The sequence below is a fragment of the Anolis carolinensis genome, chromosome 6 (genome assembly GCF_035594765.1).
Source record: "Anolis carolinensis isolate JA03-04 chromosome 6, rAnoCar3.1.pri, whole genome shotgun sequence".
In the NCBI taxonomy this organism is placed as follows: Eukaryota; Metazoa; Chordata; class Lepidosauria; order Squamata; family Dactyloidae; genus Anolis; species Anolis carolinensis.
The window spans coordinates 19360271-19384221 of NC_085846.1; the positions used below are offsets into that span (position 1 = coordinate 19360271).

Sequence of the window (23951 nt, forward strand, 5' to 3'; positions counted from 1 at the left end):
ATAATATCATGAAACGTTTGGAATACCAGTTTGATGTTATATTGCAGTCTTTTATATTTTGAATACATGCATTGGTAAGTTTGCTTTGCATTCCATTATTTGTTTATTTTTTCATTTTATATGAATGATTTGTTTTGTAATTGTGTTGTACAGCCTAATGTTTTTTGTATTATTCTCTCCTTCTTTGTATATATGGGTAGGTATATACAAGGTATATACAAACAACAACATTTAAGGTCCATAGACCCATCAGAAAATGAACCGTCATTCTGAATTCTCCCATCTCAGGATGGGAGAATACAAACATGTTTTAGACTGCATGCCTCTGACCCATTGTTTTTGGTTGTTTTACAAGTGTACATGCAAAATCCTATGTATGCTTGATAGCACTATATAAATAAACAGTAACAATAACAAATGACATTTCAAGGAGTTACTTTTCCTGCTATGTTTTTCCAATTGTCCAATTATTCCACAAAATCTTCAACACTTTAGAGATGATAAACTACATCAGAAGTCACAAAAAACACCTCCTTTTTGACCTAAAATAGGTTGCAAATACATCCTTAACATGGTGAGAACGTTTTAATGTACCCTACAGCATGTTTTCAAAGGCCTTTTCTGGGGGGGGGGGGGAGGGACTTTTCACATTTTGCATTGGGGCAAAGGGATGACGGAACAAAGGGATTGGGGGCAATGTGTAGTTTTACACCCACTCCAGTGTAAATAATTAAATAACGGATAAAGAAGCTAACCATGGGAAGATCTACTGGGACAGCTGAAAGTTCAGATCAGCACCCATGTCTGCCCACTGTCTTCCTCAATTGCTTTTTTGGTTAGGTACCACATCTTTTCCAGTAACATAGCTGTCACATTCTTCAGGGGATACAAGAACACGAATGGCTGACTCTCTGGATGCCTTTTGGCTTCTCTCTTTGACTGTCAGACACCAGATTCACAATGTAAAACAACTGTCAAACAGGTTTGGTGACATGGTGTCCGCCCTTCCCAGAGCTAGGTATTAAACCATCTGCATCTTGGAGAAAAGTGAGCTGTGTTACTTAGAGAGGGCATCCCTCTTGATGTTCTCTCCGATCCTAGGAAGGGTAAATTGAAAGCAGCTCTTCAGCAATCTCCAAAAGTCAAATATGACATGCCAATGGGGGGCAACTAAATTCGGACTGACAGTAGCCTTGCTGCTAGTGTTGATAACACTGATGGTGGGAAGAGGGATTTGCATGAAGCAGTATTATAATCCCTGTGATGATGAAGAAATACCCAACAGAGGTAAGGATTTAGATAATCAATTTCAGGAATATCTGTGGAATCTTGTTAGCCAGGAGCTAGTTTGGGGTTAAGGATTCTCAAGTCTTTTTATCAAACTTAGGAAAAAGATGGTATCTAGGTTGTGGTTAAGAAAGAAGGGCACCTAATGTGTTTAGGGTTATACACAAAAGATTCCTCAAAAGTAATAAATACATAGGTATCATAAGCAATAATTAAAACTGAAATTCTTTATCTTATTGAGATCGGAGTCTTTGAATGAAACAGTCATAAAGTAAATTTTGCTTTAAGTGCTCTGCCTAGTTCTAAGCATCCTGGCTTAAGAAGAACAGTGATAAACTGGGCGATATTGATAAACTGGAATGCATCCCGAGAGGAAGTTGATAAATATCATGGTAGGTTTGCTGCAATCCTGTAGTCTTTAATGGTTATGTAGAAGAAAGAATTTACACAGGCTGTTGCTTGTCACCGCATTAGATAAAAAGTAACACCTGCTGAAATTCCTTCTTCTTCTCAACTATTAAAGATGCAAATACGATTTCCAATTTTCATTCTGGCAATCCTAAATGAGAGACCTAAAAAACGAGCCCTGGAAGGAAAGTCTAAAACACCTAGCTATGCATAGGTGCAGAGAAATGTGGATGCCACAGAAAATGAACCCAACAGGTTGGTTTGTGCATCCAGACCTGGGATTTTAAATGTATAGTTTCCTAAACTCTAGTTTTAAATACATGTGCATTTAACCATGCCTATTGCGTGTGAAATAGTGTTAGAGAATTAACGTTACCACTGTTTTTTGTCTCTGAATGACTCCTTATCTTTACTAGTGTATATACTCAGGAATAATTCTACAATTTTTTTTGGTAAAAAAATGCTACTAAAAACTTGGATTGACTCATCCACAGTCAATGTAAGTACTGTAGCTTAACACTTGTCTAAAAAAGTACCGTTGTGTTGTCGAAGGCTTTCATGGTCAGAATCACAGGGTTGCTGTGTGTTTTCTGGACTGTATGGCCATGTTCCAGAAGTATTCTCTCCTGACGTTTCGCCCATATCTATGGCAGGCATCCTCAAAGGTTGTGAGGTATATGGAGAAACTAAGCAGGAAGGTTTAAAGTAGCGCTGCTTTGAGTGGCAAAAGCTTAGTCTACCTAAAATAAGCACCAATCCCTTATATTCCTTCTGTGCAGATGGCATTTTGAATGTCCAGGTGGAAAAATGATGGCAGTCATGGACGACTGACCTCCTTAGTCAGTGTTAACACTTTTCTCTCTACAGAACAGCCCTCAACCTATTCATGGATCATTTTAAAAATTTGTGATTTTGGCCACCAAAAGCCAGCACTCTATTCTCACAATGATCAATGAATTGTCTATGGCAGAGATATTCAAACTTTTTCAGCTGTGGAGTCTTTTTGAAGCAAAAGTTTCTTGTGTAGCCCCAATAAATGTTATTATTTTATATTATAAATAATGTATATATATCAAGCATGGGCTGGGCCAGTAGCGGATAGATGGAGAGTGTTTGTGTGAACTAATTCACTCAGTGCAAAAAACCCAAACAAATACAATATTTAAAATAAAGAAAAAAATTAACCAACATAAACTTAACAGTATTTAAGGGGTCATCCAGTCCAACCCCCTTCAGCCATGCAGGAAAAACACAGTCAAAGCACCTCCCAACAGATGGCCATCCAGCCTTTGTAATAGTAGTAGTAGTAGTAGTAGTAGTAGTAATAATAATAATAATAATAATAATAATAATAATAATAATAATAATAATAATAGCAAAACCCCCAGAAGAGGTAGGTGCTACAGAGTCCTTGAGCACCTCTCACAGAGCCCCAAGGGCTCCTCGGAGCACAGTTTGAGAACCACTCATCTATGGGAAGCTCACAAGCAAAGCACAAGAGCAACTTCTTTCTCTCATTACTGAATTTTTTTTAAAAAAAATTACTTTTAATATTTCCTAAGCTGCCTTAAGTCTCAATATGGGAAAAAGCATAGCACAGGTTGGGAACTCTGAAACTGAATTCTGAAATACTCCGAAATTGTCCACATGGGTGACTGAGTTAATGACACTTTGTAGGCAATCCAATACAGTTCTAGTCCCAAATAAGAGATACTCAATATATAAAAATAATATTAATAACACATTTCATTCATTTTTTAATCAATCGCTATGACCTGTAAAATGTCCATCTCATTCAAGGGAAAATACTCAAGATCACTATGTATTAACTATGTATAAATATATTTTAAATACATTTATAAATATGTACAGTTAGCCCTCTACATTTGTGGGTTTCACTTTTGTGGTTTTGATTATTTGCAGATTATTGGAGATTTATTTTAGATTCTCTAACATTTAAACCCTCCAAGCACAACCTTATGGTAAACTTACTTCCACCAGAAGTTGTACATATAGTTGTGCTGAAGTACTTAGTGATTCATAGAGTGAACACTTCTCTTGTCATGTTTAGATCTTATGTCACAATTCTGTGGTCAACTTCTAGGAGAAAGTGACCATAATGTTGCATTGGAGAACCTTGAGACTTCCAGAAAGGTGTTCCCTGAATATAGCTTCTTATTCAGGATTTTCTACTTTTGTGTAGGTTCTTCCCTTTGAGTCTCAGTAAAGGTGCAGGGCTAATTGTAATTTGATATATCAAATATATGTATATTCTATATTAAATATGTATAAAATTACTGTCATGGCATGCTTTAAAGATAGGTTGCCATGTCACTGAATTTGTAATCAAAGTGAAGAAGGGAGTAGAGTGTGCAGTATTATAATCTTTCTGGTGCTGAAACGGAGACCCTGTGCTTTGATAACATGCCAGCAACACACCTGTTGGGTGGAGATCTTTGGGAAAAGGGTGTGTGCAATTCTGGGTATGTTACCTGATATCTAAAATGATTACAGGATAAAATATTTAAGAACTGCCTGACTATGTTGGATGGCAATCTAAGTGGTGTGGTTGATGGGATTAATTGTCTATGGGATTTGTGCATGGGGGTTAAGATGTTCTGTACACTGGAACATTTTTGTCAGGTTTGATTACCCTAAAAAGTTTTGCCATTTGGAATGGATGTATGTATGCAAATGTTCATTCAAGACACCCTGCTTTCTCTTCTTCTCACTGTTTTCCAACTTTATGCCTTACTGTCAGAGGGAAAACTTTATCAGGGTCTCTTTCATATTTGCAGGGCGGTAGTGCTAGGGATGGAAAAGAAATGTTCTGGTGCAATTCTGTGTGCATTCTGAAATCCAAGATCTTTGTTGTTGCTAAATGGATCTTAATTACTTAACTTGGTTATCTATGACAGTTGGCATAAGTGCTGAGTTACCACATGATTGACAGACCTTTTTGTAATCCTAGCATAGGTTTGTTTGGTGCTTGATTGATTCCAAACCATTTGTATAATGAATTAAATGTGTCACACTAACTGAATGAATCCCAAATTAATTGCTCTAGACAAATTAAATTTGGCTCTTAAACTCATCTGATAGCATAGTGTCAATATTCAAGATCCTATTTTGCTTTAGAATATCTCAATAATTTACCCAGGACCGGCCCGAGGAAATTTAAAGGGGTACGCAAATATTTTTTTGCGCCCCCTCCCCTGCACCACAGGAGGCGTGGCCAGGACTGCCCCCGCCTCCCGTGCCCTAACCCCGCCTCCCACGCCGGGCGGCAACGCCTCCCGCAGCGTGGGCGGCGTGGGAGGCGGGGCCAGGGTGCGCGGCACGGGAGGCGGGGCGTGCCCTGGCGCAGCCAAGCTGCGGCTGGAGTTCTTCCAGGCCGCAGCCTGAAAGGACTCCCGCTGCGGCAGGCGCGTGCCGTGGGAGGCATGGCCGGTCCCGCCTCCCGCGGGATGCGCCCTGGCTGGGTGGCCAGGCTGCGTGAGGTGGGAGTCCTTCCAGGCCGCGACGAAGGCCGCGGCCTGGAAAGGCTGCCACCACACGCAGCCTGGCTGCGCCATGGCGCGCCCCGCGGGAGGCAGGGCCAGACCTGGCCACGCCTCCGCGTCACACGGCCCTGCCTCCGCCAGGTGTGGCCCCGCCTCCCAGGGGTTCAATACCGCCCCTGGGAAGGTGGCGCCCAACGTGGGGGCGTGGCCAGCGTGCCGTGTTGGGCCGGACCTGAATTTACCCATGCTTAGCTACTTTTACTCTTGTTCCCAATCCCTACTCCCCTCTCCTCCATCATCTCCTTCTGTCAAGATTAAGGTTGCCAGATCAAGTGTATCCCAGTCCTTAATAATTTAGGGCCAAACTATTTCCAGTGGAAACAGAGTTGTGCTGGAAGACCTAACATGCCTTGCGAAGACATATTTTATCAGATGTGGGTAAATCACAGTCTTGTGAGTATGGGGGTCATACTATAAATAATCTATCTACACAGACAAAGTGGAACTTTAATTAATGCTTAGACCGTAGGTCTTTCACATACAGGACAAACAAATAAATACATAAAAAAACAGATTATGAAATAAAATGTGAAATACACCATTAAAATACTATGTAAACAATTACAATGCTACCTAAACCTACACACACACACCCCTTGCTTTGCAGTTCTTTGCTCTCAGTTTGAGGACAGGAGAAGAGGGTTGAGACTTTGGGATTCCTAGTAAAAACTGAGATTTTTTTTTTGTGAGGTCTGCTAATTGGATTAATAACAAGAAAGCAAAAATGAGATTGTAAAATACTTGTGGCAGGGAACTGCCATTTACTATTTTAAATGCTTTGGCTTTTGATGGCATATAAGAAAGCTTGATGTCTTTGTGTTGTGTTTGTTCTTGTTTTAGGAATCATGGTTTATTCCAGTTTTGTTGGAAGAACAAACTGTGATTACTTGAAAATGGAAAGATAAATGAAAATGGAAGGTAAACTGGCTTCCAGACCCTGTCCAGTTAACTATGTCTGGTTTACAGCAAGAATTTGAACTGTGTGGGTCTCCAGATGTTGTTAATCAGCAAAGGATGGGTTCTGCGTTTGAGCCATAGTCCTTCATTATCCTTAGCTCCAAATCAGGGTTAAGGAACTTTGATACTCATTCTGATGAACAACTACTCCCAATGTGGTTCACCATTCCCTATGGTGGCTAAGTGATGGAAAGGCCATAGGTTCTTCGCTCCTTCCAATCATAGTGTGCCATCTGGATCAAGATTTTATCTCTGCTCATTCCTCAACAGATATAATTACCGTTGTCTGCTCCCTGAATAAATTCCACACTCGTCTTTTTCACCACCAAGACCTCAAAAGGGTGTTTCTGTCTTGAGGGATCTACATGAACTGTTAGGCTTTTGGTCACTCATAGCATGTTGTAAGATCTAACAGGTGAATGATGTTCAATAATCTTATCTTTGAATGTGACCATATGCTTCCACCTTTCTTTCCCATGAAAGCCATAATATCTGTGGCTTTTTCACTGGTTGGGAAATCACTGATATCAGTAAAAGGACACACCCCTATTTCCTCCTACTGTAATATGAAGCAATTATCAAGCAAAATAACCCCAGAATGTATCCCAAGCAAATATTGGGAAACTAGTTAATGCTGATGAAGGAAAATTTGGATTCTTACCATGCAATATGGACATGAAGTTCCTTTTAAGATTTGTTATTCTCAACATATTGACCTCTACTTATGTATGGCTTTTAGTTTGTCAAAAGATGAGAGTGAGAAACTCGAATCCCTTCAGCTGTCATTGGAATGTAAGTCCCATCATTTCCAGACATCATCTGGGGATCTTATATTAGAAAAAGATGAATATCTAATATTGGGAAAATCTGATTTATACCATTGTGGGAATCATATAGGCCTCCAGATGTTGGATTGCAAATCCCTTCATTCTTCATCATTGCTTTTACTTTGTAATTAATTAGGTTAATAGGGGGATAGGACTTACTATGTAAATGTGAAACCATATATAATTGTAAATTTTAGGGGTCTGCCTGGTAACGTGGATAGAGTTTAACAAAAGCAACAACCAGATCATGCCTAAAACATCTTTACTGATATGCAATAATAGTCTCTTCGATGTCCAACTACAAACATAAAGAGCACCTGACTGACAGTATAAAACAAAGTTCCAACTTCAAGCACTCAAACAACATTTCCAAAATAACATTCAGTAGTCCAGCAAAAAAATGTCTATCAATCAAAAGTTTCATTCTAGAAGACATACCAAGAAGTCAATCCACACATTCATACAAAGTGGCTAGGTTTCAGGATTCCTCAGGAAACACACAAGATCTCAGAATCGGGACTGGGCATCCATTCCAGCCTAGGGAACAAGCAGCCAGGAAACATATTCTAGTACAGTGGTGGTGAACATATGGCATGTGTGCCAGAAACTGCATGCAGTGCATTCTCTCCTGGCACATACACTGCTGTCTCTTCGATCCCACCCCCTCATGTATCACTGCTGCTGGAACTCATGCAACATGAGAGATCAGAATCTGCAATTGTCATACACTGTTTACTGTCTTGCTCCAAATGGGCCCTAAAAGAACTGGCTCCTTCCCTAGCCTCCTCCCTTCATGCCCTGTTGTTTGGGCATGCTGGCATGGCACAAGTTCTATGCACAAGCACATACCTTTATGATGAGGCAGTGCATCATGGCATCGGTAATGCGTGGGCATCTAGGCTTCAAAGCACCCTCACATAATAAAGTCAAAGTTCTCTACATCTCTGTTCCAAGATTTATCTCATTACCTGTAAACCCAGTGAAGTACAGCAACCCTTGAAACATCCAGTACTCAGGACCTTGATTCTCTGAGCCAGTGATTCTCAACCCGAGGTCCCCATATGTTTTTGGCCTTCAACTCCCAGAAATCCTAACAGTTGGTAAACTGGCTGGGATTTCTGGGAGTTGTAGGCCAAATACATCTGGGGACCACAGGTTGAGAACCACTGCCCTAGGCCTTTAGTAATGCAGCCATTTCAGAATGTTAATTTTAGCAGGTGTTAGCAAAAAAATGGATTGGAAAACATGTAAAATTGAATTCTACCACTCAGAAACAAACATCTCTAATGTGTTTGACTATTAAATATATATTGAGAGAGTACAAGTATATGGCATGCAATGTCAACTTTCTGTTTATCATTGGGTATACGTACCATCACCACTATCTGTTTGCATGCTCTCTCCAGTGGGCCAAGCCCATTCCATTGTCCAACATGATACTTATTTTTAAGAGATTGTTATAGACTGTGAAGGAGGATTCATTAATCTGATTTTTTGTATGGAAGCACATGTGCATATATCGTTCTACTAGATTTTAGAGAATTTGAAATGGCTTTCAGTCAATGATTTACTGACTTATACTGTGTAAGACAGCATGATCTCAAAGAGTCTTAATGCCTCACTAAACTACAAACCCCAGTATTCCATATAATGTTGCTATGGCTGTGGAGTCATGATGTTATAACTGTGTAACATGAAATGATCCCAGGTAAAGAAGATAGAGGGATAAGGCTGTGGTTTCTGGGGATAATCAGTTGCCTTTTTTCAGTAAGGGCTCTGGCATTTGGTACTACTGAAGAGTGTATCACAATTCAGGCTGTTTGCATGAGGTGGCATTGAAAAACCACCCAGATCTTTCATAGAGAGAGCTGTCATCAAGGTGATAAACTCCTGCTAGTTCCTGGCCAGGAAACATTGCCAAAAGTACCAAAGCAACCTTCCTTATGGCTTGAGGCATCTTAATATGTCAGCTTCCACATTCCAAGGGCCTGCTAGAACATTGGTTTTGAGTTGTTGTGAGTTTTGAGGATGCCTGGTATAAATGTGGACAAAACGTCAGGAGAGAATGCTTATGGAATATGGCCATACAGCCCAGAAAACTCACAACCCAGTGATTCACACAGCCATATAACCCAGAATATTGAGGCAGAAAATCTCACAATATCTGCTTTCAATTGGAATTTGTGGCAGTGTGACCTCAGATGACCCAGATATTGTGGGATTTTATGCCTTGATATTTTGGGTTTTATGGTTGTGTGGAAGGGTCCTTAGCGGCTGGTGGAGAGCAGGAAGCATTGGAGGGCCACCTGATTTAATCCTTATAATTCAGACGTAGAATCACAAAGGCATCCTTCAGGATCTCATGGAAGTCTTCTGGAAGCCCCAGAAGATGAGGTCTTTCTACTGCATTTAGCTCTCTATATGGACAGATGTAGATGCTTCTTTTATGTTTCCTGCTTTCCACTAGCTACAGAATGGCTATGGAAAGGAGGTGCAAGAGGAAAGTAAATTCTGTAGGGCGGAGAAGGAAGATTAGATCTCTAATGTGGAAATAATTTGGGAATTTGAAGGAGAAACCATGTGACCAAAATATGCAACTCCAGTACCATTGTGCCGCCAGCATACTTATTGTGTGATCATTCAAAGGATTAATTCACACATTACAGATCCCAAAAATACATTGTTGCAACTCAGACTGAATCTACACTACACTATATCTCGGGATCTAATCCCAGATTATCTTTTTATCCCAGATTATCTGGCAGTGTAAACTCATATAATCTAGTTCAAAGCAGATAATCTAGGATCATATCCTGGGATATAGGGCAGCGTAGATTCAGTCTTACTTGTCCTCATTTGCCCCTATGGCTGTCAAGACAAAGTTAAATCTGCTCAGCTATTATTGTGCAGTGACATCATGCAATTTACTTCATGAGGCTTGTTGGACTGGCATAACTAATACAGGTAGGAAAATAATGTCACAGTCAGGGATAAAAATGGTACGTAAGTAGCAATTCCACATGGAGACAATGATTCCACATAGAATTAGAAGAAGGCAAATACACAGTTAAAATGGCTTGGGGAAAGTATTTCTGCCTTGGTGAGATAGGGTGGGTTATAAATTATTATTATTATCATTTGATTATTATATTTGAAAATTACATCTGGAGAGTATTCAGTCCTGCCCAATTTTCTCCATGCAGAAATATTAATGGAAGGTGTCAAAGACAGAACGCCACAAGATAAAAGATAACAGAGTTTATTGGAGTTACAGAACCAAAAATGCCCGTAAAAAGACAAGGGCTAGGCAAACACTGGCCTTAAAAGTAAAAAAGAGACAAGAAAAACGTTCAAAAGATAAACCGAATTAAACCGGAGTTTAATTCGGACTAAATCAAAACAGCTTGCTTCAGCCTGGGATTAAACAAACAGAAGCTGGTGAACAAAAAGTTCAAAAGAATGCAACTAATTGGCAGCAGATGCTTCTCTGCTGCCAAAAACAATGTTTGAGTAACTTAGAGGTTACTCCTCCACACAGCAGGCAAATTCCCAATACAAACACAGCAGACGAGGGTTGAAGCAGTCAGCGTAGTCCCAGTCCGTTCCGAAGGTCGTAAGGCAGATGCAGACGTTTGTAGTTCACCAGTTCCAACGACAGACACAGGTAGGAGAATCCGAGGCCGTAGTCAGTTCAGTCCGTAAATCCAGAGTAGCAGATGGCGTCCGTCAAGAAGACGACGGAAGGTCAAAGCTATTAAGATTAAGCAGAGGTTGCACAACAAAACCCCACACAATTCCTCCTGCCGTCTGAGCCCAATGTCCAGGATAACTTACGTAGTCAGCAAACGAATCACACCCGTCTTCAGGAAAACTTCCCACACAGATCCCAAGCGTTCGTCCAGATTACCTTGCCCAACGCAATTTGCTATTGCTCCCAAACCCCATTTTATGCCAGTTACAAGTCCTCATCGCTATCAGCTGTTCTCCTTAGCCCGGGCGTTTCCTCATCACTTTCCTCATCAGAACTGGAACACCTCTGACTACGCCCCACAGCATCCCCAGCTGTGGATCCCGTCCCATCCCTCCAGCTTGTCCACGGGTCTAATCCTGAAGGTCCCCAATCGTCTTCCATAGTATCATTGCCAGTGGCACCCAAATCCTCCCTTACCCGAGTCCATTCCATATCATCTTCTTCCGAGCTAACCACCTCTTCCTCCATTCTCTCAGTAAACCCCTCAAAAGAATCTTCGTCAGATGGTTCTGCAAAGATATCTCGCAGCCGCTTCCTTTCTCGCTCCTCGAGAGTATCTGACTCTCGAGGAGTCTTACGCCCACGTCTCCCAGTAGTAGAGCCATGAGGCTCAACCATAACAGAAGGATGGCAGATCAGCTTCTGATGAGTACAACCTCTGTATTTTTAATGTTGGCTTTCCAAAATAGGTTGTCCTTATTGTTGATTAGTCTAGCTCAGTCATGGGCAAACATGGGCCCTCCAGGTGTTTTGGACTTCAACTCCCACAATTCCTAACATCCTATGGGCTATTAGGAATTCTGGGAGTTGAAGTCCAAAACACCTGGAGGTCCGAAGTTTGCCCATGCCTGGTCTAGCTCATATGAAACCACTACTTTGCCAACTACTCAAAATTTTATCTATCTTAGAAGTTTAGCAGGATCAGTCCTGGTTAGTATAATATGACCTCTATACCCACAGAATTGGTACCCATGGTTTCACTCAATTGCATCTGACACAATCTCTAGAAATTTTATAGTTCCTCCAGGTGATTCTAATGGTATGTCTCCACTCAAAGTTATCACTAAGTTGCATTGGATGACACAGAAAATTTCTATACCAGTTGCCTGAATTGTATAGGTCAGTGGTTCTCAACCTATGGGTCCCCAGATGTTTTAGCCTATGACTCCCAGATATATCACCTGTTAGGATTTCTGAGAGTCAAAGGCCTAAACATCTGGGGACCCACAGATTGAGAACCACTGATATAGATCCTTTAACACAACTCTATGGTGAGTTCTGGTGGAAGTTTTGTAGGTATTATAGGTATTGTAGGCTATATTTCAGAGGACAGGACTGGTAAATCACCTCTGAATATTCATTATCATAACACTATTACCATAATTGTAAATTCTTCCCCAGGGCCACCTTAACCAGTAGCTGCATCAACTGAAGGAGGCCTGTTAAGTGATAATCAGAAGCAGGATCCTTGTCAAAGTTCCACATTGCATCTCACTTGTTGATGGGAGGAAGATGGAAATGTCATTTTCTCACTCTTCAGTCAGTGTGCCTGTTAGCTATGAAGATGGGCTTGTGAGGTTAGAGCAGGAGAAGTTATTTAGTTACAAATATATAAGTACGTAGTTAATATAAGCTATTACAAGCAATAAATAAATTATGATTTAAAGTGGTGTTTAAAGTGATTATCCACTTTTTTGTTTCAGGTTCTCATTTGTCGCGTACTCGTCAAGGTAAGTTATTATTTAGCTTAAGTGAGTCATTAAATAATCCCCATTTATGAGATGTGTGCCCTAAGCAACATATGTGTTTTGTAATTCATATTTTGTTTGTTTGTTTGTTTGTTTGTTTATGTATGTACTTTGTATTGTTACGATTTTAACAGATAATTTTTGTTATTGGGCAGTATATAAATAAACAACCTGAGGTCATGTGATCATTTGTGGGGGCTGCCTTAAACAGCAAAACTTGATGGGCAGGAATTGCATAGTCCTGTTCGACCACATGGTCTTCCCTATACAACTTGCTGCTTCCACATAGGCAGAGGACAATGCCAACCCATCAGCACTGCTGAAGTCAGAGTCAATGGATTGGCTAGCCTTGGTATCAGTTGTAGAAGGTATCAAGTTGTCTTTATCCATTAACAGCAACACCACTTGGGTTTGCTCTGTCATCTACACTGTTAACTGGGTCTAGAAATGAAACAGAACCCAATACAGTTTATTTAGACAATGACAATGGTGCACCAGATATCAGTAAGGTATAAAACATCCTCCTGGTTTTCATCTGAACTTTTAAGAAGTTATGCAAGATGTTAGTCCCTGAGCTCAAAGCAGGTTCAGCATATAACTTTTTCAAAATTCCTATTAAAATCTAGGATGGAATTAATACCCCATCAATAGCACTGAAGTCACCATATTCTACCAGGGATTAAGAAATGAACCACATGCTCCCAATAAGGATCCTTCTACGCTGCTATATATAAAATCCAGATTATCTGCTTTGCATGGGTTATATGGCAGTATAGTCTCATATAATCCAGTTCAAAGCAGATAATCTGGATCATTTGCTTTGATAATCTGTATTATATGGCAGTGCAGAAGGGACCTGAGTGGCTCTTATTAACACCTGAGTTGCTTGCATTCTGTATTTATTGGGTTGGGTTGGGCTGTTCAAAAGCAGCCCAATGTAGACCACAACCCTTTTAATTTAATGTGATGTAAGTAAAGTATGTGTGGTATGGAGAGACCTGCAGTTTGTATCACAGGCTAAACAGTATTGAGTTTAATCCTCTGTACCACTTTCTTTTCCAGTATGTGGCCGACCGGCTGCCCTGAATAGGAATGTTGGGGGTGAGGACTCCATAGAAGGCGAGTGGCCGTGGCAGGCTAGTGTGAGGAAGATGGGCAAACATATATGTGGAGGGGCTCTGATCACCCATGAGTGGGTTGTGACAGCAGCACATTGTTTCCGACCGTGAGTTTAATTGACATCCAAGACACTTCCAACAAAGTGAATTGTAAGTCATTGTAGAAATGTTCCCTCACTCCTATTTTTGATCCATCTTCCTGCAGAGATGATGATCCATACCAATATACTGTGATGTTAGGTGCCAACAAACTGGAAAATTCCCAGCCCCAAAAGCAATCCATAGGGGTTGGAAATATCATCAGAAACCCACGGTATGCAGGGGAGGCTACAAGTGGAGACATTGCCTTAGTACGGTTGATTCGTCCAGTGAGGTTCACAAATTACATCATTCCAATATGTGTGCCTACAGCCAATGTGGAGTTTCCCCCAGGCATGAAGTGCTGGGTCACTGGATGGGGAGACATCAGTGAAGGACGTGAGTACTGGAAGAAGATGTAACCGTTAAATGCCTAGGAAACATATAAAACATATCCCTCCTTTTAAGAAAAGCAGTTTGTAAGTTTATTTGCTCCTAGTTTGACAGGTGAAATACAGGAGAGGGCTTTTATATCTTTAGAGGTAATTTCAGCAAGTGTTGCTCGTCTCATGAGCTTTAAAGGTATAGAGGCCCTGTCCTGTACTTCACCGGGAAGTACTATTGTGTCTTCTCATTTCTGTTTCTTTGCTAGGAAATGTAAACAATGCAGTGAAACCAAATCATATATTCAAGAGCTGAAAGAGGTTTTGTCAGCCATCTTTTCCACTGTTACTCAAAGCAATGGATCCTGGATAGATGCTGGTGTGAATCATTGGCTGTTGGTTTCAGGAGATTTTCCATTAAAGGAAAGAAACAGTTGTTCTCAACGCTAACAACAACAACATGCCAAAAACAACACTGCTATTTGCAAATTCAGTGTTTGTGATTGTCTGCCAGTTCACCCTACTTTAACCCTTTTCTCCTTTCAATATCTAATAAAATAATGTGTGTCTGTCTTATAACACAGTCAAGGGATGAGTCATCTCAATCTGTCCAGTGTTCTCCTATGTCACTGTCTTCTTTTTTCTTTGATGGATCCTGCACAACCATGCATATTTGTGGCCTCCATTCCAATGGATAAACAAAAAACATATTTCTGTGACTTCCATTAGAAGTTTACTGCTGGCCATTTCAGTAAAGGAGAGTTGAGCAGGATGGTAAGACCACTCCCAATACATGTCCTGAAAGTCACACTGCTAGCAGAGGACAAATTGCAGACAGGTTTCCCATCACACACACACAAACTCTGCTTCCGACACATGCGGCAAAGATTGAAGTTGATTATTTCCTGTTTTCAAAAAGTATTCACGGCAGATTATTTGCCTGTGAGTGCCTACGAGTGACCAACAAAATGGACCTTATGTCATGTGAGAGGACCCATAGGCCCCAGTAAGTGTCAGAGACATGGTATAAGTGTTAAGACCTTATAAGTGATAAGTGTTAAGACCTTATAAGACCTATAAGTGATAAGACCTTCAGTTTGATATGATGAGTGAACACAGTAATCAAAGAGTACATTTATAGATAGCAGTGTTTTGTAGTACAGATAGTCTCTCCTTTTTACTGGAAAACGAAAAATAAAAAAAAAACCCAAGCTTTTTGCTGCTCTCCCATTTATGCCTTTGAGAAAGGGGTCTAGTTACACATCCAGCGACCACAGAGTTTTCTCAAAGAGCTGTCATTCCAAACATTTTAAAATTTGATTGTGGAAAGAGAAGTTGGGGAAGGATTTTGAGTTGTACTGCTGGACTTACACAAATTCCTTGCAAAAAGCAGATATCAGAGAAGGGAAAAAGTCTAAATTCATTCAGCTACTGTAGACTCAGGGAATGTCACAAAGCTCTAACTGCCTGACCAGTCTTATGCTTGTCTTCTTCCCAGCTAATGGCAGGGTGAGGTGGGTGTCTTAGATATGGAACACAAGTGCAGTTTGGATTGGATGGGCTCATTCACGTTGTGTATCCACATACAAGTCTACCAAACACTGAAAAAAATCTGAAAGACTTTTGATCCTGAGCATTTCAAATAAGCTGTGTTAGATTTGTTAAACAAACATATATACACAAACAGATACATAGCCACATAGTGCCTGCATTTTTAGACACTCAATGAGTGTAGGATAACTGCCTGTTCTTCAAAACTTTCAAGTATCTCACCAATCTTTTTTGATATCTGTTTTTGGCTCTTCTCTCACTAACTTCCGTTCTTCATTCCAGAGGACCTACCTTCTCCAAAGAAACTCCAAAAACTCCAGGTGCCCATAATAGACACCCAAACCTGTAGAAGACTTTACAATATTGATATGGGACAGAGCTTGCCCCGGAAACAAATCCAAAATGATATGATGTGCGCTGGATATGCGGAGGGCATGAAGGATACATGCAAGGTGAGGGATTGTTGTCAACAAGGTTTATTGTCTCACCTTCTGATACCAAATTAAAGTTGTAGCTGTTCTCTTGCCATTGCTTAGATTTTGTTCTTTAAAATAAAGGTAATAAACATACAATCTTTCAAAAAAGGCAGCCCTACATGCAATATGTTTGCCCCCCCCCCCTTGTGTCCCCACAATGGCCCCAATTAAGTTACAATTACAATTAGAGTAGTCAGACCCACTGGGAATAGTTGTAGCTATCAAAATAAATTTTCTAACTTTGCTATCAATCAATCAATCAATCGATCAATCTATCATCTATCTATTTTCCCAAAAGCCAACCTCGATGTGCCACTATGTATAAGGGAACAGTTTCACTATGCCATTGTATATTATGGGACTTCAGGATCCAAAGATTTTGGAATCCACCAACGGGAATACCACGGGCCCACTGACTGAAAGAATCTGTAACAATATTATTTCTCAAAATGTGCATAAATGTATTCCCCCCCCCCCCCCCATCAAAACATAGATTTAATGCATTTTCTTTCTTGAGAAAATATATTTTGATAATCTTTTGGAAGAGAGGAATGGGACCTTCATGAAGTACAAAAAGCCACTGGGTAACTAGTTTATCTGCAGATTAGACCAGCAAATGTAATTCCTCAAGACGGACATTCAAATCATTTTATAGTACAAAACATTTGGATCACAGTAGGCTTAGGAGGCTACTCTCTAACCATTGCATTATGCTGACTCTTCCATATTTTCCCCATCTAACTTCATATTTTCTAGGGTGATTCTGGAGGCCCGCTCATGTGCAAGATTAACCGGGAATGGCTCCTGGCTGGTATTGTGAGCTGGGGAGAAGGCTGTGCTGAGAGGAACCGTCCTGGTGTGTACATTCGCTTGACTTCATACCAGGACTGGATTGGAAGGATTATTCCTGATCTTCAGTTTGTTGATGCTAGGAAGTCTAACAACAAAATCAAGAATCAAGGCCTCAGTGGAGCTGATGGGAGGGAGACAAGCTTCTTTCTCATAGCTCTGCTTAGTATGTTGGTGTGGACTCTCAATAATGTCTTGGCACTGGCATAGAATTTATGGAATGAACTCATCACAGGTGGACAGTGTTATGAAATTATTCCTCTTTTCATCTTCCCATCTCTCCATAACTCCTAATTTTGTCATAATCACTGCTCTGTTCTCCTTAACATCAAGAGCACAAAGAGAAGCATCCCAAATTGGAAATGTCTGATGATTTAGTGCTAACTGGTCAACACAGATTTCTGTACAATAGTCTTTTTCACCAGCTAACAATACCTGTTTGTCCCCATTGCACCATGCGTTCCTGTTGTTCAACAACTTTCTCCTTGCTGTTTCTATTGACAACTGGGACTTCAGTTTCCCTTTGTATGTTCTTAAATATGAGCCAGAGCCAACATAAGGCTAGGTGGACATAAATAAGTCCACCTACCCTTGTGTATGCCTTTTTCTGGACATTGAGAGGTTTGTATTCTCTTCCACTCTCTGCAACAAGAAAATTCATCCGCATCCTCCAAGATTAATAGTTTTGCTATAGTATTCCTCCTGAACATCCATTCCATAGCTGATGGAGAGCTATGGAATCTTTTGGTGTCTCAGCAAAGTACCAATCCCAGGAGTCCATAATATTGAGCCCTGGCACTTGAAGTGGTCTTTTTCTGGACATTGAGAGGTTTGTATCCTTGTTGGATTATTTGTCCACAATTTTCTGGGCTTCTAGTAGAGGTCCTTGCCAATAGTAATTGCCTTTCAAACTGAGAGGTGAATCTAGGACTTACTACTTTGCAATGCTTCAATATGAATATAGTGCCATTTCCCCTTTAGATTGGGATACAGCCTCAGTCCTAATTTTTTTCTGCCTTCTACCTGTGAAGGTAAAGAAGGAAGTCCCCTCCATAGGTTTTCTCCCCACAGGTAGAAAATCAGCTGCTACATTTCAAGCAAACTCACAATAGGAACAGCTTTTTCTAACTTTACATCCTGCCTGTGGGACTGTTTTACATTTAACAATGACAACAGCAACAACAACAACAACATGCCACAACCAGCTGTTGGGGAGAAGAACCATATCCTTGGACCACACATATAGCATAATCCTCAATTACATTGTCAGAAAAGCTCAAGCTGTTCCTTCACAGGTCGCCTAAGCCATGTCTAAGGCTTACTAGATTATTTATGTCATCGCCAGGCAATTTTCGATTTATATCTAAAATGATCCTGGATGATATAAATCTCAGAGAAATATGTCCAGTTGAGTCACCAAGTGCTTGCCAATTTGGGTGGAATAGTAAGGTGGGGAATATAAACATTGATAGGCATTAGGTGAAACCTGCTAAATGGTAAACTGATGGCAGGAGGCCAAGGTGAGTTGGAAAACCATTCTTCTGGACAAACCCTAAGAACTGTTTTTATACCATAGGCCACATTTCCCCAAGCACAGTCTTTTGAAGTAGCAGGCTTGGTAGCTGTCATTATAAAAAATATAATCATCTAATAGTATTTCTTTCAGAAACCAGGTCTTTTGGAATACAATTATTTTGATGGGAGAAGGTAGCCCCAAAAAGAAATCATGCAATTTATTTGATTTATAGCTCTTCATGAAATTCCCACATGTATTTCTCTCTGCACATATTTTCTCAAAACATTTCTCAAAACTGCACATATTTGACTTACATTACAAACTACTCTTTAATTTAATAAAAATAACCCTGTAAAAGTAGGAGCCAATTTCTTGAAACAGGCACACATGGAGTGCTGGTGAGCTGTTTTCTGATCCTCTTGTCGCCATGCAGATTGCACTGTTGTCATGTTGCTGGGGGGGGGGGGGGTTGGCCAATTCACGAGATAATAAACATAAATATACTTTTGTTTATTGAATCATCAAGAAATTGCTACGAATAGGACCCCAAAAGAACAAAAGAAGTGGATGTGCATAATATTAGGCAAAACTGAAGAAGTTATATTGCAGGAACACATACTTCACAATGGTGGACAACTAGCAGCTTTCCACAAGGATGGTAAAATCATCAAAACATCCAGGTCTCCCCTGGATGTCCCCCATCCTTGCAGACGGCCAATTATTTTACACCAGAAGCGACTTTCAATTTCTCAAGTTGCTCCTGACACAAAAAAGCCAGCTCTCCAGATGTCATTGAACTTCCAATCCCTATTAGTGATGAGTGGATATTGAGGTTGCTGACATCATCTCAGTCACCATCTACTTTTCATCAATTTCCCCATCTAAAAGTAATTCCTTGCCTCAAGAGTATATAGCATAATTTTTATTCATTTTTGCAGTAAGAGATGTAAAGAATACCCATTAATTTTCATATTCTTGATGTAAGAGGGTGCCTTTAACACTCGAGACTTTCCACTAAGAAATTGTAAATTGTTCCAAAACTGTTTGGATTTGGGGCAAAAAACCCCAACCCGTTTTTCTTCAAGCACATTTTGCATAGAAAACTGGTTTTTGTGTGTGTGTGCAAAATACATTTCATTTGCACTAGATTCAGTTTTCTTGTTGAAATGATCTCCCTTCCCCTAAGGTGAGAATGAAATAAGGATCTGGGATAAACTGTCAGAAAATAAGTAAACACTCTAGAATCCAAACCTGTTACCTGACTTTTAAAAATTGTTGTTGAGAAAGCACGTTTAGATTAAGAGAAGATGACTGATGGTTATGGGACAGATACTGAAATGTTCACATATCTATGGAATGCCTGTTACTACCTCTGATGTTGAATGTATTTCTAAATGTATCAAAACTGCACAGCAATGACAACTTGTTTATTTACATTTGAATTTTTGCAACCTAGCATTTTCCAAAAGCCTATTAGTATAACAACATATGAATGAAATCAGATATGCAAGGCTTAACTTAAGCTTTGGATGTTCGGATTCAAGAATTTAGATATTTATATTTCATGCTAATAAAAAAGGCCTTTGGAATGTCTAAATTTGAAACATGCCTTATTTTGAATATTTCTTTTAGTTCACTTACATTACATTAATCCCATCTATTCAACTATACATACCAAGGTTTGCATACATTACAAAGCTTCAGTGACTTTGTATTAATTCATTCCATGGAACTGTAATCTGGCAGAATTTTTTGCATCTTCTCTCAGAACAGCATTTCTGAAAATCTCATATAGGAAAAAATGACTTGTAATGCAATTTTATGGTCTCTAGGTAGACATCTCACAGGACATACGCTTATTTGGACATCTGAAGAAAGGCAAAAAGATAATGCTGAGAAATTAAAAAGAAATCGAGCAGATCAAAAGGACAACACGAGAAGACTGAATAAAACTTTGGCAAACTAAAGACATGAAATGGTAGAATTCCACTAGTTATTTTGTACAGCACTTTGTTGAGACCACGGACATGAATCATCAATAAACTCCAACTATTCTGGTCAATAATAACCTCTCTTAAGCCCTTGGTGGCAAACCTTTACTTGTCTACAGATAGGCTCCTAATCTCAGTTACCTACATACAGGAGGACACATGACACGGATGATGAGATGGGCACAAGACCTTGCAACTTACCCAGCTACCAATACTGTCTAGACAAATACTCAGTGTAGACAGTACTCTGTGTTCAGTACTCAGAGTACTGTGTAGACAGTTCTTACTACACAGTACTCGTGTAGACAGATTAGGTTTATTTATTTATTTACTATATTTATACCCCACTCTTCTCAACCCCAAAAGGGACTCAGAGCAGCTTACAGATTATGGCAAAATTCAATGCCGCATTATACAAAAATAATAAATATATCAAATTATTAAAAATATATATAAATTCTGTCATCACAGGACCTAATCATATCACTCACAACATTAGAGGTATTTTCACTTGCTCATCCTCTAATATGATATATGCGTCATCTGTCAACAATGCCCTTGAGCACTCTACATTGGGCAAACAAACCAGTCTTTGTGCCAGAGGATAAACAGACCTAAATCAGACATTAGGAATGGGAATACACAAAATCAGTTCCAGAATATTTCCATCACCATGGACCTCAGAGCATCAATTATTGGATAAAAATGCTACGAAGGAGGATTGGAAAGAGAAACAGCAGAACTGGAGCAAATCTATAAATTCCGGTCCATCAACAATAGATTTAACAGAGACAATGGCTTCCTGCCGCACAACACATATCACTAGTTAACTCCCTAACCTCATGAGGGCTCTCTTGCCCATTTTATCAAATGCCCTTGCTTGTAACCAGCCAGTAGCATATTACATTCTAATACAACACTCCACCTTTCATATGGTTACCTACTCATCTTGGCTTTAGGCAATATCTTTACTCCCACCTTTGTCCTATAATGACCATAATTAAAACCGAACTTTTCACCTAATTAGTTACTATACCAACAAGTTTTACATTTCTATTGCTGTTCACATACATAGTGTACTCATTTAAAAGTATAAATACTTATTGGCTAGGCACTCCACTCTATGCATCTAATGAAGCAGACGTGCATCTTTGAAAAGTTATGCTATGAGCGTCTTACTCTCAGACATGCTACAAGATACTGATCAGACTGACACGATTACATCTTTAAATTCAATACTTAACTAAGTAGTTATGAAATTCTGACCAGTGTGTTAAATTTGCTTTTAATATTACATTTGAGTCTTCAGACAGCAGTATTATAGACACACATTTTCCTGTATCATTCTAGCCCCGCCACCCCAACACACATACTTTTATTTGTTGATCGGCAGATGGAATATTATTTTGTAATCTATTTATTTTCTTTTTGTTGTTGCTATTCTTTAATTTTAGCTGTACTCAATTCTTTTCCACTTTCCATTGTTCTACTTTTAAATAGAAATGTTTGGACATTGTGAAATGTTTGGACATTGTGTTCTCTAAAATTGGAAAAGCACAGCTAGACAGATTTCAAAATACGCTTCAGGGCTTTCTTGTTTCTTGTTCCAGTCTGAAGAACATCTTGCTTTCCTGAACACAGAAATTGTGTGCTTCATTGGTACCAATGAGATTATTTTTCAGTCTACATTCCTTCTGGTGTAGTTGCATTTAACAGGTTTGGAAAAATCTAAGCAGACAAAAATGTATCCCACCCCCCACTTTTACTGCAATTTCAAATGTACTTCACTGTCTAATTCACTTAGATACATTGGATAGCATGACTATTTAGGAAGAGGGGCCTCAGCCCTCCAAAATTTATAGAATAGTGGATGATCTAGCATAGTAGGTTAATTTTTCAGGGTATGCCTGTTCCTTCTATAGCACCTAGTTTGGAAATTGCTTTCTTAGATCAAAGTATCAACCATTTAAATATTGTTTTTCCCTTTTACTAAACCTTCTTTGTGAAGGCCTTCCAGAAGTGATTTAATGATGACATCTCTCTCTGTGGCATGGGATTTATAATAGTTGGAGTACAGTAATAACTGTGTTAGGAGAGTATAGCAGAGATGGCAATGTACATTAGGAGGAACCATGAGATGTCATACTTAAGGAGCTAGGCCAACAGTTAAACTTACAAAAGCTTTATTCAAAAGAACTACATAAACTACTACAGAAAGGAAACAAGTGAGGTCCTACCTCTAGCTAATCTAAGCTCAGACTTCTGAGGACAAAAGAATTGAAAGTTCTAGGAAGGGGGCTGGAAACTTGAGAAAAGGGAAGTTACCCTGAGAATATACATCAAAAGTGGGTAAGCAAATCTGAGCCCTGCAACATGCACAATGGAGAACCTTCTTACAGCGACACCAGAAGCACTCCAAATGGCCAGCTTCCAGTCAAAGGAAATTTAGTACAATGCTAAGTTTTTAACTTTGTTTGTGGGTTTCCTATAAATTATAACTGTATTCTCAATTAGCTTCTAACACAATAAATCAATCAATCAAAGGTGGGGGCAGGAAAGATGGAGATAGAGGGTGAGTTAGAGATGGCCTTCCCCTACTTACTTAGGCGATCCTTTGTTGTCCGAGTATGAAAGCCTTCCAAGTTCTTGGAAGATGCCTGGGCATGAGTGTTTTTAATGTGTGGTCAGTTCACAGTCGATCAACACACAGTCTTTACAGAGTGAAGGTCCCAACCAGTGCATGGTTAACACAACGACGGTGGCTTCTCAATCTGTTGCAGCCTTCTTCTGCCTTCACAGCCGTTGTAACATGTACCATGTTATCTTCTGCCTGATCCGCCATTGGGATCTTCGGATTGTGCTTGGTCTGGAACCTCCCCTGCAGCCCTCCCTGGGAGTATATGACTCCGGTGGTTACGCCCCCTCATCACGACAAGGTGACAATCTATTGAGGGGGCCTTCTCTGCCAACTTTACAAACCCTATCTACTGCTCTATCCATTTCCTATAAGAAGCATTACTTTCTTATGTGGAGAATAACTGAATTTCAACAAGATGTTCCTCAGGACTTGCTTTGGACATTGAAGGCTATGTGCTTCCCAGATGCAGCACTGCAGCATGACAAACTGGACACAAACCATCCATGCATTGATGAAGCATATTATGCTTCCAGGGTGTCATACAAGAGCGAAACATGACGTGGGCAGAGCAGAAAGCTTCAGTTTGGTTGCCCTCTTAATGCAAAGGAAAAATGATAGAATAGAATAACTTTATTGTTATTGTACATTGCACAATGAAATTAAATGCTTTCTTCAGCACACATCACAAAACAACACACCCATCCCTCCACACTCCAACCACCACCGCACAGCCCCTAATGCCACGTCAATGCGAAGTTTTGGAGTTTTCCTCTAGGAAAAAACTGTCTATCAGTCTGTTTGTCCTTGCCT

General features: G+C 39.9%; 1 protein-coding gene across 2 annotated transcripts; it reads left to right on the forward strand.

Moving 5' to 3' along the window:
* Positions 1-858: 858 nt before the first annotated feature.
* Positions 859-20116, forward strand: LOC100553133 (serine protease 27). 2 transcript variants are annotated; one of them, XM_016996183.2, is made up of 6 exons: positions 859-1287; positions 12497-12523; positions 13604-13766; positions 13865-14136; positions 15954-16123; positions 16904-20116. In XM_016996183.2, exons 1-6 carry the CDS (start codon positions 1149-1151, stop codon positions 17204-17206), a joined length of 1074 nt encoding a protein of 357 aa, XP_016851672.2. In that variant the 5' UTR covers positions 859-1148; the 3' UTR covers positions 17207-20116. The 2 variants fall into 2 exon arrangements, with proteins under 2 accessions (XP_016851672.2, XP_008115754.1); XM_008117547.3 differs by lacking the exon at positions 859-1287 and adding an exon at positions 1294-1950.
* Positions 20117-23951: the final 3835 nt, after the last annotated feature.